Source organism: Medicago sativa, chromosome 1 (assembly GCF_051527215.1).
Source record: "Medicago sativa cultivar Bolivia chromosome 1, Bolivia_mono, whole genome shotgun sequence".
Classification (NCBI taxonomy): domain Eukaryota; kingdom Viridiplantae; phylum Streptophyta; class Magnoliopsida; order Fabales; family Fabaceae; genus Medicago; species Medicago sativa.
Window position 1 is genome coordinate 8,051,890 of NC_140749.1, and position 19,601 is coordinate 8,071,490.

The 19,601-nt window shown below is 32.2% G+C and overlaps 1 protein-coding gene and 1 pseudogene across 1 annotated transcript; both read right to left on the reverse strand.

The window, feature by feature from the left end:
• Positions 1–8,964: 8,964 nt before the first annotated feature.
• On the reverse strand, positions 8,965–10,632 carry LOC146952277 (17.9 kDa class II heat shock protein-like). The gene has a single exon (XM_085700567.1). The coding sequence runs from the start codon at positions 9,655–9,657 to the stop codon at positions 9,175–9,177; it is 483 nt and encodes a 160-aa protein (XP_085556693.1). The 5' UTR covers positions 9,658–10,632; the 3' UTR covers positions 8,965–9,174.
• A 6,815-nt stretch (positions 10,633–17,447) lies between these two features.
• LOC146952278 (uncharacterized) lies at positions 17,448–18,515 on the reverse strand (annotated as a pseudogene).
• Between the last annotated feature and the right edge of the window lie 1,086 nt (positions 18,516–19,601).

The window sequence follows — 19,601 nt, forward strand, 5'->3', positions numbered from 1 at the left end:
TAGGTTCTCTTTGCACATATTCAAGTTACGACCTTAAAGAGAAGAAACAATAAAACAAAGTAAGAATAATACTACTTGCTAATTTTGCATTAACTAGGATTTCAACCCACAAACATTGACAATTGTTGTAAGAATGTATGTATATAATAAAGCCAGTAAAACCAAAACAATGAAAAGCAAATTATACACTAACTGAAAATTTGAGAATTAGTGTAATTGTCATGCAAACTACAGCCAACAAAAGTTCATGGAAGTTGAACACTGTTATTAAAACAAATGCATAATTCGAAAAAGATAGTCCTCATAAAAAAAATAAAAAAAATAAAAAACTCAAATAAATAAAATAGTTCTCGCACAACTAGCATGCTACAACACAGTTTTGGAAACTTCAGGAAGATTTAAATCAATACGGTCCATTTTCTTATAAAGCTGGAAACATTCCGGTGTTATTGAAGAAATCTAAGATGCATCCTTTGTTATTTTAACATACAATTCTTAATTTAAATACAATGTAATAATGTTCTCTCTATTTTTTTTTTTTTTTAAACTTACGAGAAAACAATTCGATCAATCTAATAAAGCATACATATGTCACTTTTTGACAGATGATATTTTGTATCTATAAGCTACACAAATCTAGCAATATTGTGCATGTTCCTTTAAAGGAGAGCTATAAAATAACTAACAACTAGAAAATATTATAATACACTGGCCTTCAAAATCATCAATATTTTAAAAAAATTAATATAAATCAAGAAATAGAAGGTTTATGGTTAATGCAAAGAAAACACAACAGATCACGTGTCAACAACAACAACATGATAAACAACAGATCACATAATAAAACATAACTACTAACTAGAAAACATGACGACGCGACACAACGACTCATCTACTTGGCCGGGCAGACCGACCTGCTCTGATACCAATTGTAACACCCCGTTTTCCCAACTTGAAAATTTCATTTAAATCAGAGTATTTTAAATCATAACGGAATGTCACATGCTACCTAAAAATCTCAAATACAGATAATAATGATTATCCTTTAAATTCAACATCGTGAAAATCTTAAACTGTTGCAGCGGAAAATAGTTCAACATTTAAAAGTCTTGGCACGCAGGCCTTATTGGAAAATCTCATAAATTAGTTCATAAAAGAGACACGTAAGGAATAGAAGTAAAAGCAAACCCCCATCCCGTTACGTATCAGAGCACCTAGACACCAAGTGAGGAGTCCACTCACGAACGCCTCTAATCTTTATTACCTGCACATTACCCACGGTCGAGGCAACATATACGCAGAAGGGGTGAGATTTCATAATCAATACATTAAGCGCATATAATCCAATAAAATGCATTTAACAAGTTAACATTAACAAGATCTCAACAATTAACACTTAGCATATTTTTCATTTCATAACAAACACAATCATCAAATACTATTACTAATTTTCCTCTCAAATCATAATCAACTTAACACTCAACTTGACGACACAACTCATCTTTGACCATGCAACTCTATCAACTCAACAACAACTTAACAACTTAGACCATCATGAAACTTCTTGATATGCAAATGCATGTGGTACCAATCAATAACAAAAATGAGCATAATAGGCTCTTCAATGTGTGAGCACAAAGGCTGCCGGGCCTAAAGCCCCCAACTTTAATGAGCACAAGGCTGCCGGGCCTAAAGCCCCCAACTTTAATGAGCACAAGGCTGCCGGGCCTAAAGCCCCCAACTTTAATGAGCACAAAGGCTGCCGGGCTTAAAGCCCCCAACTTTAATGAGTATGCAATGGACTCAATCTTCCTACAACTTGAACAACTTGAACATCATGAACATCTTATATGACCACAATAATTTGGACGACATCTTACAACTTTACAACTTAGACCGACATTTACAACTTATGACATTAATGGTCAACAACAGCAAACAGCAACAAGTGCAGCATATAACAACTCTTATCTAACACATCTTTAAATCCCTCAACTTCAAATAGCACATCTTTATATAACTCCTCTTAAATTACACATCTTTAAATCACACATCTTCGAATAACACATCTTTATATAAGACCTTTCTTTGAATCACACATAGTCAAATAATTCATCAATTATACTTTGTTAAATAACACATCAATTAGATCAATAAATAACACACTAATACAAATCTTTAAATAATTCATCATTTAAAACATCATCAAATATTTGCTATAACATTAGCCACATAGGTATAATCACATAATACAAAATTAATTCAATATGTTATAAAACACAAAAAAATTGCCGAATGAATAACCTTTTAGAAAGAACCAATTAAGACCCCCCTTTTTTTTATAACCCACACTAACTTTTCTTTATATGAATAAGGTTGGTGGATCAAGGATCAAAACAACACCTAATTGAAGGATACCGCATAAAACTCTCATTATATATACTATCTGTCAAGTAAACCCAAAGAACTCAAAAGATGGGAAAAGCGAGACACATGGATATCAATTGAAAACAAGTTAAATAAAACACAGTCAAATGATGGAAGGCAAACACAGCACAACCGATAAAGATTGAGAAAGTTTCAGTCCAATTGACAACAAAATTTTCTATAGAACAGTCTTCTCCCTAAACGCTTGAATTTCTTTATTCGTATTTAAATCAAAATTATCAATTTCAAGTTCAAAGAAATAGATCCAGAGAAGAATTTATGGTGCAGCAAATCCATAGCTTTTGATTTGTTTAAAACGATAAAATATTGCTAAAATATCATGCAATCCTTTTAAAACAATATTAAATAGAAACAAACACTACTTGCTTATCCTGTACGGAAGTTATTCATCATGGTTTGATGAAAATTGTTATCTCATATAAAGGTTCAAGGAACATATATTTACATACGGAATCACTTCATAGACTACAAATCAACATAAAGCCATAGCGACACAAGGGAACACAATTTAACAAAGATTCAGCACAATTTATAAACTACAATCAAGGTATAGTTATAACAATATATAAAAGAACCTGAATTTAACAAAATTCATCAAAGATCATCAAAACAAACATAAACCCTTCACTACCCATATGATCATACAACCCTAATTTCTCATAATCTCACAAACTCATCCTAAAGCTTAAATTCATCCTATAGAATTATACCCTTAATAATATTGAAAATTAGTCTCACCCTTACCTGGTAATTGCAGAAATCGCAGCCCTCACTCTCTTTTTCTCCTCTTCTGACTTTTCTCCCTTTTTCTCCAAAAACGTACGTACTATTTTTTCTTAACTTATGTCTGTCTATTTATCTTTTCGTATTACTCTTCTCACCTCTAAACTTACTCTTTCCACACCACAGCCCAACTTCTAATATTTTTATTTTATTTTTCATATCTTATTTTATTTAATAATAAAATAAGTCACACCAACATTATAACTTCACAAAATCACATACTTCACATCAATCTTGAAAATCACACAATTTACCTATAAATCATGTAAACTACTTAAATTCATAAATCATATAAATCACACATATAAATCATATAAATATATGTTAAAACTCATCAAAATAATTAAATAATTATGACGGGCGTTACAACTCTCCCCAACTTAAAGAATTTTCGTCCTCGAAAATTCAGAGCACAAGAGAAAATTGATTTAATTATTGCTCAAATGTCTTAAACTACAAAGTATTTCAAACACGATATCACCACAGGCCTCACAAAAATACGACAGAAAATTAAAACAAGTTTTTCTCTGAAGACACCCAACAACGAAAGGAAAAACTTTAAGAATCACAAGGCGAATAGATCAGCCATAAGGCCCCAACACCAAACTTAAGCAATCAAATTCATGACAACAACAAACAAGTAAAGATGAAAATAAGAGTTACAAACCCGTCATACTTCCACTCATAACAACATACGTTATAACCAAATATAAATTATGAATTTCAACAATTAGAGGACCAAATAGAACACCAATAACTCACTTTCTACACTAAAGTATACCGCACATAGACTTCCTGCACTAATCTGAAAGCGCAATATAAAAAGTTGAAACAAGGCTCTAATTAAAATCTTGCCATGGAGCACATTACATGTATCCCTTTTTTTTTTTTAATAAAATAAAATTATCAACTTACTTATTATGATTATCCTTTTTCTAGGTCTCACAACTATACATTTACAACTTCTTACATTATATCTTTTAAGATTTTCTAAGAGCACGAAAAGAAAAAAAAAAAAAAATATATAGTGAAATTCAAGTTAACTATACTTACCTCAAACTTTATCATCACTCTACACAAAAGGTTTACTAAAATCAACAAAACAAGAATATGATCAAGGATTCTCTCTAATGATAAAGTGGTATACAAATAAGCACACGTCAGTAAACATGTAGTTACATGCGTATAATAATTTTTTTTTCTTTCTTTCACAGAAGCAGTTAAGAAGATGAAAATCAGTCATAGGTTCTCTTTGCACATATTCAAGTTACGACCTTAAAGAGAAGAAACAATAAAACAAAGTAAGAATAATACTACTTGCTAATTTTGCATTAACTAGGATTTCAACCCACAAACATTGACAATTGTTGTAAGAATGTATGTATATAATAAAGCCAGTAAAACCAAAACAATGAAAAGCAAATTATACACTAACTGAAAATTTGAGAATTAGTGTAATTGTCATGCAAACTACAGCCAACAAAAGTTCATGGAAGTTGAACACTGTTATTAAAACAAATGCATAATTCGAAAAAGATAGTCCTCATAAAAAAAATAAAAAAAATAAAAAACTCAAATAAATAAAATAGTTCTCGCACAACTAGCATGCTACAACACAGTTTTGGAAACTTCAGGAAGATTTAAATCAATACGGTCCATTTTCTTATAAAGCTGGAAACATTCCGGTGTTATTGAAGAAATCTAAGATGCATCCTTTGTTATTTTAACATACAATTCTTAATTTAAATACAATGTAATAATGTTCTCTCTATTTTTTTTTTTTTTTAAACTTACGAGAAAACAATTCGATCAATCTAATAAAGCATACATATGTCACTTTTTGACAGATGATATTTTGTATCTATAAGCTACACAAATCTAGCAATATTGTGCATGTTCCTTTAAAGGAGAGCTATAAAATAACTAACAACTAGAAAATATTATAATACACTGGCCTTCAAAATCATCAATATTTTAAAAAAATTAATATAAATCAAGAAATAGAAGGTTTATGGTTAATGCAAAGAAAACACAACAGATCACGTGTCAACAACAACAACATGATAAACAACAGATCACATAATAAAACATAACTACTAACTAGAAAACATGACGACGCGACACAACGACTCATCTACTTGGCCGGGCAGACCGACCTGCTCTGATACCAATTGTAACACCCCGTTTTCCCAACTTGAAAATTTCATTTAAATCAGAGTATTTTAAATCATAACGGAATGTCACATGCTACCTAAAAATCTCAAATACAGATAATAATGATTATCCTTTAAATTCAACATCGTGAAAATCTTAAACTGTTGCAGCGGAAAATAGTTCAACATTTAAAAGTCTTGGCACGCAGGCCTTATTGGAAAATCTCATAAATTAGTTCATAAAAGAGACACGTAAGGAATAGAAGTAAAAGCAAACCCCCATCCCGTTACGTATCAGAGCACCTAGACACCAAGTGAGGAGTCCACTCACGAACGCCTCTAATCTTTATTACCTGCACATTACCCACGGTCGAGGCAACATATACGCAGAAGGGGTGAGATTTCATAATCAATACATTAAGCGCATATAATCCAATAAAATGCATTTAACAAGTTAACATTAACAAGATCTCAACAATTAACACTTAGCATATTTTTCATTTCATAACAAACACAATCATCAAATACTATTACTAATTTTCCTCTCAAATCATAATCAACTTAACACTCAACTTGACGACACAACTCATCTTTGACCATGCAACTCTATCAACTCAACAACAACTTAACAACTTAGACCATCATGAAACTTCTTGATATGCAAATGCATGTGGTACCAATCAATAACAAAAATGAGCATAATAGGCTCTTCAATGTGTGAGCACAAAGGCTGCCGGGCCTAAAGCCCCCAACTTTAATGAGCACAAGGCTGCCGGGCCTAAAGCCCCCAACTTTAATGAGCACAAGGCTGCCGGGCCTAAAGCCCCCAACTTTAATGAGCACAAAGGCTGCCGGGCTTAAAGCCCCCAACTTTAATGAGTATGCAATGGACTCAATCTTCCTACAACTTGAACAACTTGAACATCATGAACATCTTATATGACCACAATAATTTGGACGACATCTTACAACTTTACAACTTAGACCGACATTTACAACTTATGACATTAATGGTCAACAACAGCAAACAGCAACAAGTGCAGCATATAACAACTCTTATCTAACACATCTTTAAATCCCTCAACTTCAAATAGCACATCTTTATATAACTCCTCTTAAATTACACATCTTTAAATCACACATCTTCGAATAACACATCTTTATATAAGACCTTTCTTTGAATCACACATAGTCAAATAATTCATCAATTATACTTTGTTAAATAACACATCAATTAGATCAATAAATAACACACTAATACAAATCTTTAAATAATTCATCATTTAAAACATCATCAAATATTTGCTATAACATTAGCCACATAGGTATAATCACATAATACAAAATTAATTCAATATGTTATAAAACACAAAAAAATTGCCGAATGAATAACCTTTTAGAAAGAACCAATTAAGACCCCCCTTTTTTTTATAACCCACACTAACTTTTCTTTATATGAATAAGGTTGGTGGATCAAGGATCAAAACAACACCTAATTGAAGGATACCGCATAAAACTCTCATTATATATACTATCTGTCAAGTAAACCCAAAGAACTCAAAAGATGGGAAAAGCGAGACACATGGATATCAATTGAAAACAAGTTAAATAAAACACAGTCAAATGATGGAAGGCAAACACAGCACAACCGATAAAGATTGAGAAAGTTTCAGTCCAATTGACAACAAAATTTTCTATAGAACAGTCTTCTCCCTAAACGCTTGAATTTCTTTATTCGTATTTAAATCAAAATTATCAATTTCAAGTTCAAAGAAATAGATCCAGAGAAGAATTTATGGTGCAGCAAATCCATAGCTTTTGATTTGTTTAAAACGATAAAATATTGCTAAAATATCATGCAATCCTTTTAAAACAATATTAAATAGAAACAAACACTACTTGCTTATCCTGTACGGAAGTTATTCATCATGGTTTGATGAAAATTGTTATCTCATATAAAGGTTCAAGGAACATATATTTACATACGGAATCACTTCATAGACTACAAATCAACATAAAGCCATAGCGACACAAGGGAACACAATTTAACAAAGATTCAGCACAATTTATAAACTACAATCAAGGTATAGTTATAACAATATATAAAAGAACCTGAATTTAACAAAATTCATCAAAGATCATCAAAACAAACATAAACCCTTCACTACCCATATGATCATACAACCCTAATTTCTCATAATCTCACAAACTCATCCTAAAGCTTAAATTCATCCTATAGAATTATACCCTTAATAATATTGAAAATTAGTCTCACCCTTACCTGGTAATTGCAGAAATCGCAGCCCTCACTCTCTTTTTCTCCTCTTCTGACTTTTCTCCCTTTTTCTCCAAAAACGTACGTACTATTTTTTCTTAACTTATGTCTGTCTATTTATCTTTTCGTATTACTCTTCTCACCTCTAAACTTACTCTTTCCACACCACAGCCCAACTTCTAATATTTTTATTTTATTTTTCATATCTTATTTTATTTAATAATAAAATAAGTCACACCAACATTATAACTTCACAAAATCACATACTTCACATCAATCTTGAAAATCACACAATTTACCTATAAATCATGTAAACTACTTAAATTCATAAATCATATAAATCACACATATAAATCATATAAATATATGTTAAAACTCATCAAAATAATTAAATAATTATGACGGGCGTTACAGCTACAAACTTTGGTGTCTGATCTCTATGTACACATCAAAGTCACTATTTCAAAAATTAGGTGAATTTAACATGAATTTCAGGTGAAAAGTTAACATGAGTAAGAACACAGTCATTTCAGGTGAATTTAAAAGTTAATTTATAAATCTTCAAGATAAAACACAACAATTTCATTCAAATTCAATAGGGGGATTTTGTTCCCCATACATCACATGGGAACTGGTAAGAAAGACATACCACATTTTCATGACTCCTGTGTCTAAGACACGGTACATAATCGAACACGCTACTGCATACTATAAATTAATAGGAATCACATCATTCAGAATTAATTCAACTTTCAACAAGGGTTTAAAACTTAACCCTCATTTTAACACTCCGAAATCGTTCGTACCCAATAATTTAATGAATGATGTACTTGATGTATGATCCTTGTTGCATAAAAATAGAATGCTAGTAACACTCACTTTTGAACACTCTTTTTGACACCCATTATTTTATAAGATGGAATCAATGTATGTCCTACTACGTGTGGGTTCTATTTCTAAGGTGACCCACAATGACCATGTATTATTCTTCTAAAAGTGCATCATTATCATGAGGTTGCATTGTCTTCAATAACCTATATTCTTATTATAAAAGGGGACTATTCTTTAGATATATTAGATAGATAAAGGTCATGTTCAACGTCAAGAACTTTATTTCCTGCAGGTTTCAGAGAGAGCTCATTCACAGTAGATGCTGAAGCAAATGTGTCCATTACTTGAAAAATAACTATTATTTGTCTACTTTGATATTTGACTCTATCAATCCATGAAAGTCTAGATATAATTACTTCATTTTCAAATAAACCAAAATTCCTAATAAGAACCAAAACAGAGGAAATACACATATAATCATAAAAACAGATCGACATTGCATTTCAAATCAAAGTTACAAATTCAGTGCTCAACAACCTAACCATCCTTGTGCTTCATCAAAACAAGTACATAATAACAATAACCTAAGAACAAAACATTAAAAAGAACAGAACAACCTTAAAAAATAACCCCAAAGACCATCACACATAGTAAGTACATCATCATTCATTCAGAAACAAAGTTTCAAGCAATCTGAACCTGAATGGTTCTAGGTTTCTTAGGCTGAGGAGGAGGCAATTTCTGAACAGTAACGCTCAACACACCATCTTGACAGACAGCAGAAACAGCATCAGTGTTAGCATTCTCAGGAAGCACAAATTTCCTCATAAATTTCCCAACCCTTCGTTCCATTCTCAAATACTTTGCACCACCTTCTTTCTCTTCTTCCCTCTTCCTTTCACCGCTTATCACAAGCACATTATCATCTTCCACCTGAACCTTAATATCACCAGATTTCAACCCCGGCATGTCGATCACAAACACATATGAATCCGGATTTTCCTTCACGTCCGCTGGAGTAGCAGCCATTGCCTTTGCGTCTATCACATAGGATCTTGTTGGAGCATTGTGTGATGATGTCTTCTCCACATTCTCATCTGAAAGGTCCATCATTTGATGGAGAGCCTGAAGCACTGGAGCATCCAAACCCATCAACCTGAAATCCATTTTCAGTTTCTCTCGATATGATATTTTTTTTTTAGATACTTTGATGAAGAAATGATTTTTATTTTAATGTTGAAGAATGGTTTTTCTTTGAAGTATTTAAATGTGTGTGAAGGAAGAAACATGAAAGTTCTAGAGAAATGAAATGAAATAAACACGCTCTGCTTTTGAAACTTCTAGTCCTTTCTATACAAATCCCAACTAATTCGTTTTGATTTTTCACCGTACAGTAAAAAAAACATTATTCAAAAATAAATAAATAAAAACATTCAATAAGAACCTAACACGTGCCTTTTTAAACATTCCGTTCCAGTAGTTTCCAGAAGCATACCAATGCCATATTTTATCTCTTTAGAAATACTTAGGTAGAAGCGAACCTAACACATCATATTTAGGAACAGCCAATGAAGAAGTGCCACGTTTTTTCACAAATAAAAATGAAATAAAATAAAAACAAATTTTGCAGTAACTTGTTTCTCTCTCTCTCAACCGCCATGGATAAGAAGCAGCAAGATGAAGGAAAAAACACAGTACAAAAACAAACGGCCGAACGTTAAATTTGTTACAGAGCAAAGGATTAAAATTTAGAAAATGAAGAATTCAAAAATTAATTTTCTTAAGAATTTTATCATCTGCAATTTTCTTAAGATTTTGTTTATGAATTTTTATCTTTACTTGATAAAAATGAAGGCAAAAAGTAATATCTGTTGTGGCGGAGGTATCATGTTCAAGCACACCGGAAACAAAGGCAAAGGCTGCAACGGTCGGTGGTGCTTGGTTTCTTTTACGATTCTCTATGGAAATGGGTTCCATGGATGGGAGAGAATGTTTCGGTGTCATGGCAGGAAGTATATTTCAATGATGATTTTTTATATCAATATTCTAAGGATGACAAACATGGCCTTTAAGATTTATGAGAATTGAGAAGCTTGAAATTTCACCATTGGTGTGGAATGGAATAATAGCAACAGGGTCGTGTGGAACAGAAAGGATGATGATGGTGGTTTTTTATTTTTATTTAAAATGTATTGAAAATAATAATGACGTGGTTGTATAAAAAACAAAGTTAACGAGTTGTCTTAATTTTTTTGGCTGTTTGCAAGGAGGACGTGTTAGGTACGATCCTATGCAAGAATTTCTCTTATCTCTTTACATTTCTCTCCTTGTCTCAAGGTGTATTCACCCGAGTAAAATGCACACAAAATATTTTTCTTCCGAAATTTTATGGCCGATATTTTTTTATTTTTAGTTTAGACAAGTAAAATATTTTTACTTTTTTTTTTACTATGAGGATAAAAAAAAAATTGGTTACAATGAAGATAAAATATTTTGAAGTTACTAAATGTTTTTACTTTTTTTTCTCAAAAAAAATGTATTACTTTTTTGCTTAAAAAATATCTATATAAAAGAGGAAAATATTATTTGAGTAAAAAAAGAAATGATTTTATATTTTAATTAAATTTATTTAACTAAAAATATAATTTAATTATTTTAATTAAAAGGACTTTATTTTTGGAGTATTGAATTGTGACGTCTTTAACTTGAAATTTTTATTTAAATTTGTACTTGTTCTAAGTATGAAAGTCCCGATCACCTCTCCCAAGACAGTGAGAGGAGGAGTACATCATCAACGACAAGTCGCATGCTTGGGTATATTGATTATAGCTCGACAAGAAGGATCACTGTTCTGACGTATCCTTAAGTACTTAAGGAATCAGAGCTACGTAGTTCTCTTGTAAATTGATGATGTGGGAAAGAATAAGTCAATGAATGAGGGTGGCATAAAATCTCGTATCTATGGTGTGGTCCTATGAGGTAGTGGGAGAAGGAGTAAGGAGTTGGCGGAGAGTAGTGGACAAGTTAGTGGAGATCATGAGGTGTCATACTACTCCATCTCTCGTAGACTTAATCAAAGCCCGATGTATTTTATGTGGGATGACTTTAGTCAAAGCATGAGGTGTACTGACCACGTGGGTGGGTCGCCCCTTCTTCTAAAGAGGCCATGTGGTTCCTTCGTTGGCATAATTCTTATGGCGATATAAAATTGAATTTTCTCAATATTTTTATTGTAGTTAGGTTCACAAACGCTTTCAAGGGTATCAAAAGAAGAATGATAAGCTTTACATGAGAAAATGGAAGTGATGAAAGGATGTACCTCATTAAAAATTATCTCTGAGGAGAGAAGAGCGAACATCTATATATTTTGCAGTTTAGGTTTATAACTAAAACTAGATTGCTGACCCGTGCGCCGCACGGGTCTTATGAGCTAAAATCATTTTATAATGTATTTTGTTTTGGGGTAGTTATATTGTAAATATGAAAAAATACTTAATACCCAATGAATGTTTCAATAATCAAGGATTATTTTTAGCTTAACAGACCCGTGAATCAACAAACTTTTCAATGTCAACTTCATACAAATTAAAATAATTTCTGAATGGTCAAAAAACTTAAGTAAACAACTTTAAAAGATATTGCAAAATGATCTGAAAGTTGAAGTTGAGACAATATGTGGCATTTTCTCTTGACATTTTCAAAATAGCAATGAACATAGTATCAATTGTTGCACAAAATACCAACTGTGGTTGGATAAACACAGCTGCACCATTCTTAAAAGTTATGTGGTGTTATAGTTTTGTGGTAAAAAAAATTAAGAGACTACCTATTAAAAAGTTAAGCTGCATAAACTTATTTCTAACTTGTACGAAAAAACTATTATATTGATTGTAATACTCATTGTTGTAAGATTATAATCATCTGAACTTTTTTTTATTAGTTGTTGTTTGTTGAAAAATTTATCCGGACTAACTCTTTATCAATGTAGTTTCGATGCTGAATAATTTTTTCAAAGAATAGGAAAATAATTGAAGAACTTTGTCTTTAATGTGCATTATCATTTGTTTTTTAAGAAGCTAATGGAATTAAATTAACAAACAACCACAGCCCCTAAATGAACAATGCAGCACACCAAAAATTGGACAGCTAACAAACATGGTAAAAAATGCTGCTGCTCAATATTTTGAGAATTGTTAATTAGAATTATACAACCATAAGTGCAATAACTATCAAAATTTCTATTTAATTATTATAAACAGTCCCATCCAAATGTTTAAACTAACTATTTCTTGCATTTTGTGCTTCAAAAATCCTATTAAGACCCTTTCTATCACGACCTTAATATGATTTCTCTATTTAATCTTTTGCTGTCACTTCAATTGTATCTTAGAGAAGATGGCAGCGTTCACAAAACTTAAAAGATGTTACTCATCAATCATTCTAATACCTAAAACCAATTAATTAGTTCCACATGCCTACTTTGGTAAAAAAAAAAAAAGTTCCAAATGCCTACATTGAACAATTTACTAATGAATTGAATATCTACATTTTTCTGTGGAATGAGTTATAATTTATTATTTACATAGTATCAAAGCCTCAATGACTTATAGTGACACAAAAAGGAATAAAAAATGAATAAAAGTATCACAGTAAGGATGCAACATGCCACATTATATACAACTCAATCAACTTATTATCAATGAAGCCTCACCAAATTAACCTCTCAACCAACAAAATCTTCCTTTGGATATATCAACTTGATAGAAGCCCCGCATTACTGTAAGAATCCAATCAAATTTGCAGGTTGCATGAAAATTTTATACTTCGTTCATGCCCCCTCCAAAAAAACACTTCTGGTAGTCGGCTCTAAAAATAACATAAACAGAATCTCAAAAGCACCAATTACAGCCAGGAAACAAAAATTGAAACTGGGAAAAAAAAACACCATTCAAGACAGTCACAAAGATTAAACTACAATTGATGAAAAATCTGTTCGAAACACTTGAACATATCTGGAAAACGACAACTACTCTAAACGGAAACAGTTTCACACCGTTCACGCCATTCAAGACAGTCACAAAGATTAGAAAAATCTGTCCGAAACACTTGAACATATCTGGAAGACGACAACTACTCTAAACGGAAACAGTTTCTGCTCGAAATACAAACTCTCGGGTCATGCATATATTTGCCTGTCATGCACATATCTGCTAAAACATCAACAATATGAAGAGAAATTACTTGCTATTGAAAATAGATCAACAACCTGAAGGGAAAGAACTTGTCATAAAAAATATAGCAACACATAAGTATTTTGGTTCTTCAATTATAGTTCACTGCTTTTGCTGAAGGTACATACAATTCCAAAAATAAACAAATATTCCCTCCGTTTCAAAATGAGTGTCGCTTTAGCCAAAAAAATTTGTTTCAAGATGAATGTCGCTCTCAGTTTCCAATGCAATAATAACTTAGGATGAATGTCTCTGCCGATGTGAGGGCAGTCTTGGTGGGTGATCCGTAAGTACCTCTATAAGTGTCCTTTGGGCCCGGAGGCGTGCCCTGACCCTGGTGGTGACTGGAGCCGAACCCACCTAAACTTTTTGTAACCAAAAAAAACATGTGAATCAGTCACTTGTATTGAGAGTCTATATTAAATGAAATACGCTTGAAAGTTTATAAGCGTGGACCATCCACACCTTACGAACCAATTTTATTATAATTGTTAAGTTAGATCTAATTCAAATTCTAAGATGATACTAAAACTATATTTTCATCCTAAGACTTATGGGATATGGCTCCACCACGCTTTCGATGTGCAAGTATGCAATCATATGAACTAACTATATAATGGACATAATTACACAAAGAAACAATTCTAACATTTCTATGTGTATCCCTTCATATTTTTTTTTAAAGGTTAAAACTCAAATCAGATGTTACTAATTTGTTCCTAATGGGGTTGAGGTACATCAAGAGCAAGACAAGACCATTGTCTAGAAAGTGACATTGAAGAAGAAGAAATAGAATTTCTAGGATGATATGCTGATATTCTCTTCCCCTTTCCTTCATATATAATAGCATCTTCTTCTTCATCAGGTACACATTTTTCACCTAATATAATTGTTTTCATCCAAATAGATTCATCAGGTTTTAGCTTCTCTTTATTCCCTATATCATTTTCCTCTTTTTTATCCCAATTTCTTGCTAAAGATAAACTCCTTGGCATTTTTATACTCAATTTAAACGATAGCCTACGTTCGGAACTTGTCCTTTTCACAAATTCTGAAGCTTTGTTGGTGTTGTTGGGTTGTTGCATTGATGGTGGAAGAGGTAACTCTTTCGTCGACGTTTCATTGTTATTTCCTTCTATTGATGTATTTTCTAACTTTGTTGTCTCCAAGGTACAAGGTTGTTCTTGTGACGTGAATATTGTTGCGTTTGTTGTGTTTTTGTCTGTGTTTGTGGCTTCTTTGGTATTTGATATCGGTGTTGTAGGGGGCGGCGCCAATTTTCTCCTTCGAAATCGAACACTGCATAGAGTTGTGATTATGGCAATACTTGTTGCTAATCCTATTAGGGAGAATGAAAAATATAAAAATGGACCTATCAATGAATTGTTGGCATTGTCAGAGGGCAATCTTCTTCCCATGACAAAAGATATTATCTATGCAAGTGATTTCTATTGCTAACAATTTGTTCTATGTTCTTTGTCTTGTTCCTGCGATTTAATAGTTTTGTTTCTTGGCAAATGATATTGATTGAAGGGTGTCTGGGGAATTCAAATTCCTATAGAAATATATAGTTTTGGGTGGCAATTTTGTTTTTTGGTTTGGTTTGTTGAAGAAAACCGCATATGGTTGCTCAAATATTGGAGTTGTAGGGAAGGAAACATACAGGGAAAAGAGGGAGTCTAAACTTGGAAAATTTAGTCGATAGAATAAGATTTTTATTTAACTTCCGGTGTATCATGCGGCTCCGATGAGCATGGACCCATGCTCATCATCAACTAACGAAACTGACTATGTTGAAATTGTTACACATGTTGTATCTCAAAGGTAGTTTCATCCTTTTAGCGTCTTTTATAGATTTTTTTTTTGTATCATTAATTTTTGTTTTTCACAATATTGAAACTCTCCAATTCTCTTTAAAAAAAAATATTGGAACTCTAGTCTTCTTTCTCATTCTCGTCTTCTTTCTTTTGTTTTTAAATCTACATTGTTAACATGGTATCTAAGAGATCGATTTAATTTTGGGATCTACTATAAAGTGGTCCATTGCTTCTTTTAGTTGTCTCACTCGTCTTTAACTGCTCCGCGATTTGATTTCATCTTGAACTCGCATTGTTTTTCGTTTTTTGATGACGCTCTTGCTTTTCGTGCGTCTATTTCTACTCCCTCCGTCCCTATATTTAAGCACCATTTTGACTAAAAATTTGTCTTTAAATATAAACTCCTTTTCAAATTACTAAATGCGTTTATTATTATTTTTCTAAACATACCTCTAATTAATACTACTAATTTATCTTCAAATATGAAAAGTCAAATTTAATACACATACAAACAAATGACAATTTGTTAATACTAGCTTGGAAACCCGTGCCAAGCACGGCTAGAATTACGACTATTTTTTTTATATAAAATCTAATTAAATGACAAATTTATTATTTTATACACAATATATCAATAAAACGCATCGTTATCGTATTTTCGATTACATATTATATACAAATATCAACGCGTATATAGTTATTTGGATTTTCGTATCGATAAACAGGGATGATTTAACGGATGTAACGTCGAAATATTAGTATTTAATGCCGGAATATTTTACACGAATGACTAAAAGTAATCATGAAGACATCATGAGTATTGTTTTTTTTTTTGCTGTTCTGCATATAACTGGGGGTGTTGGAGTCTCGAGGCCTACCACTGCATATACAATTTCTACCAGATGCCCTTATATATAGTTTCTTTCAAATTCCATGATTTCTATAGCGGATACCCTTATATATACAAAGTTAATATCGTGCATACACTTGATTCATCTTAACATCCAACATGAATTTGTAATTATTCAATCGTGTAACAAATAAGTATAACAAACAACGACAAAGACACCAACTATCTATCACATTTTTTTAACTAAGCATATTATAAAATAACCCATCAACAAAAACACAACAAAAAAGACTTGAAAAAGGGACTACAAAATTCTCCTATGCATGCACATAAACATAGGCACTCCAAAGAACAAAGAAAAAAAAGACGGATATATAAATGATTGTATAAAAAAATGAAGCAGAACATATAGTTGATAATATGGTCACTGAAAGAGTACGACTTACATTAGGAAAAATGAGAAAGATCAGAAGGATACTGACATTATAAATAAAATTAAACTGAGTATGAGAATATTGGAGTTGCTCTATCAGATAATAGAAAAACTGAAGTCTCAGTAGATAAACACGTTAATGTATCAGGCAGTGTTAATTTCGTTGCTGAAGAGAAGGTATTGCACCTATTGCAATTGGTCAATGATATTTCAATGCCATAGAAATTCCATTAACGTGAGCCTGTGTACATCTAAATGATATCACGTCACCTGAAGCACAAACACCTGAAGGTACATGAGACCAAAAATATTATCAAAAAAGGATCAAAAATATTACTCCATATAACATATTAGTCCCTATAACAAATCGATCACTCAGCATGTTCTTTGCACAACAATAAATGTCATTGGATTTTATACAATAAAATAAGAAGTGTGATCTCAATTGTTAGTTGCAGAATTGTAGTTTATCTACATGACCAATCCATTACTCTTTATTTACGCAACTATTAGAATGGTTGCAAGTAGCAACAACCAATTCATATCCAAATAATATATATATATATATAACGAAGTTTGAAAGAGAAAAAAAACTCATACCCACCTGCGTCATCAGGAACGACCGGTTAAACGTTCCGAAAAACATCACGGTACACAACATTAGTGGTCTTAGTACACACACGATTTTCTTCATCCAGTATAAGCATTTTCAATCCCTTTTTGGAAGCGACTCTCGACACAGCGACGTACAATTGTCTATGAGTAAAAACCGTTTCGGAAAGATAGATTCCAACATAAGACAACGACTGACCCTGGCTTTTATTTATTGTCATTGCAAAACACAAAGCCAACGGGATCTGTCTCATAGTAAATTTGAAAGGCAATTTAGGATCACTTGGAACTAAGTTCATTCTTGGAATATTTACTTTTTCACCAGCATTTTTTTGGTAATAAGAGTTGCACCGATAAAGTTCTTCCAAAGATTGTCTATGATCAACCTAGTCGCATTGCACAATCCAGTTGCTTGGTCAATGTTCCTCATCAACATAACTGGACATCCAACTTTAAATCTCAACTTGTGGTTTGGAATATCGGAAAACTTGATATTGTTTAAGAATTCGGTGGTAAACCATTCGCTTTGTACCTCACTATTCTCGTCTGATTTGCAAACCAAATCAAAATTGATATATTCCTTTTCGTCTCTTGGAACCAATGATAGGAGGAATTTTTTTACGTGTTCAACTGCGTCCAGTGTAGGAGCAAGTATCCCCCGCTCTTGGAAAAAATCCGAGATCTTCATGTTTCGCAAAAAATCCGAATATTCAAAATCAACCAGAGAACGCAACAGATCAGAGGAATCTTTTATCAGCAACTCATCAGGAATGAGTACATTAATTTCTCCACTCTCGTTGGTGGATCCTATTCCATCTTCAATTGAAAGCATCCAATCGACAAACTTTCTTATCTCATCTTGCTCGGCACGAACGGTTGAACCACGTAAACACATATTTGTTGTAAGTGTGAGAACCTTACAGTGACTCCACAACTTTGATGAGTTGATGGATGAAGCAAGTATATATTGTCTGCATCCTTTTCTTATCACTGGCAAAATTTGTCTGAAATCACCGCCCAAAACCACAGAAACACCCCCAAATGGTTATATCGACACCATCATAAGATATTATATCGCGCATGGTTTGGTCAAATGCCTCAAAACAATAACGATGTATTATCGGTGCCTCATCCCATATTATTAATTTTGAACATAGCAGCTTTGTTGCTCTCTTTAACAAATCCACAACTTGACGCTTTGTACCTCATTATTCTCTTCTGATTTGCAAACCGAATCAGAACTGATATATTCCTTTTCGTCTCCTGAAACCAATGAAAGAAAGAATTTGTTTACGTGCTTAACTACATCCAGTGTGGGAGAAAGTATCCCTCGCTCTTGGAAAAAATTCAAGATCTTCATGTTTAACAAAAAATTTGGATATACAAAAAAAAAATGAAGGGACTGAAAAAAAAATCTTAATATTTATGGGAAACATTTACTTAATTAACCATTTTTACCGTAAAACTTTATTTTTTGATGTCATTCACTTTCATTCTATTTTCGTATTCAAACTCTATTTTTTCAAACTCATTTGCATATGATCTATGATGGGGTGTGGCAATGGAAAATGTACATGTGTCATGATGAATTTACAAAATACATGTTTATTAAAAATTTTAAAATGATACAACGTTTTTTTAATTAAGTCTATTTTTTTTTTTTGTAATAATTACCCAAAAATCTTCAACTCCTTCAACAAAACCACATAATTACTGATAATTTAATCTATTTTTTATAATCTCATGAACAAAACACACACCATATATTTTTCACATTAATGTTTCTCCCATGTTCAATTTTTTACTTCTTCATATTTGTTTTATTTTTCTATCAAGTTTCCTTTCTCTATTCTCATGGATGAAAGGAATATAAACATCCCTTCATGAAATCACCACCAATCAACCTTTTTGAACATGTTATACCTAATTTTGACCTTATTTGACTACATTACATAATTATGGACGCAGATAGTTACATTATTGATTAAGATATGTTATTGTGTCAAATGTGAGTTAACGTTATACATTGGATGGAAGAATAGATTTTGAACAACATATAAATGAGATGACCGAAATACATAATGTCTCAAGGTTTTATGTAAAGATGTGGTGTCAATCTCACTTGTATGGTTGTTACTGACGTAATACGATCATCCAACCCAATGAAG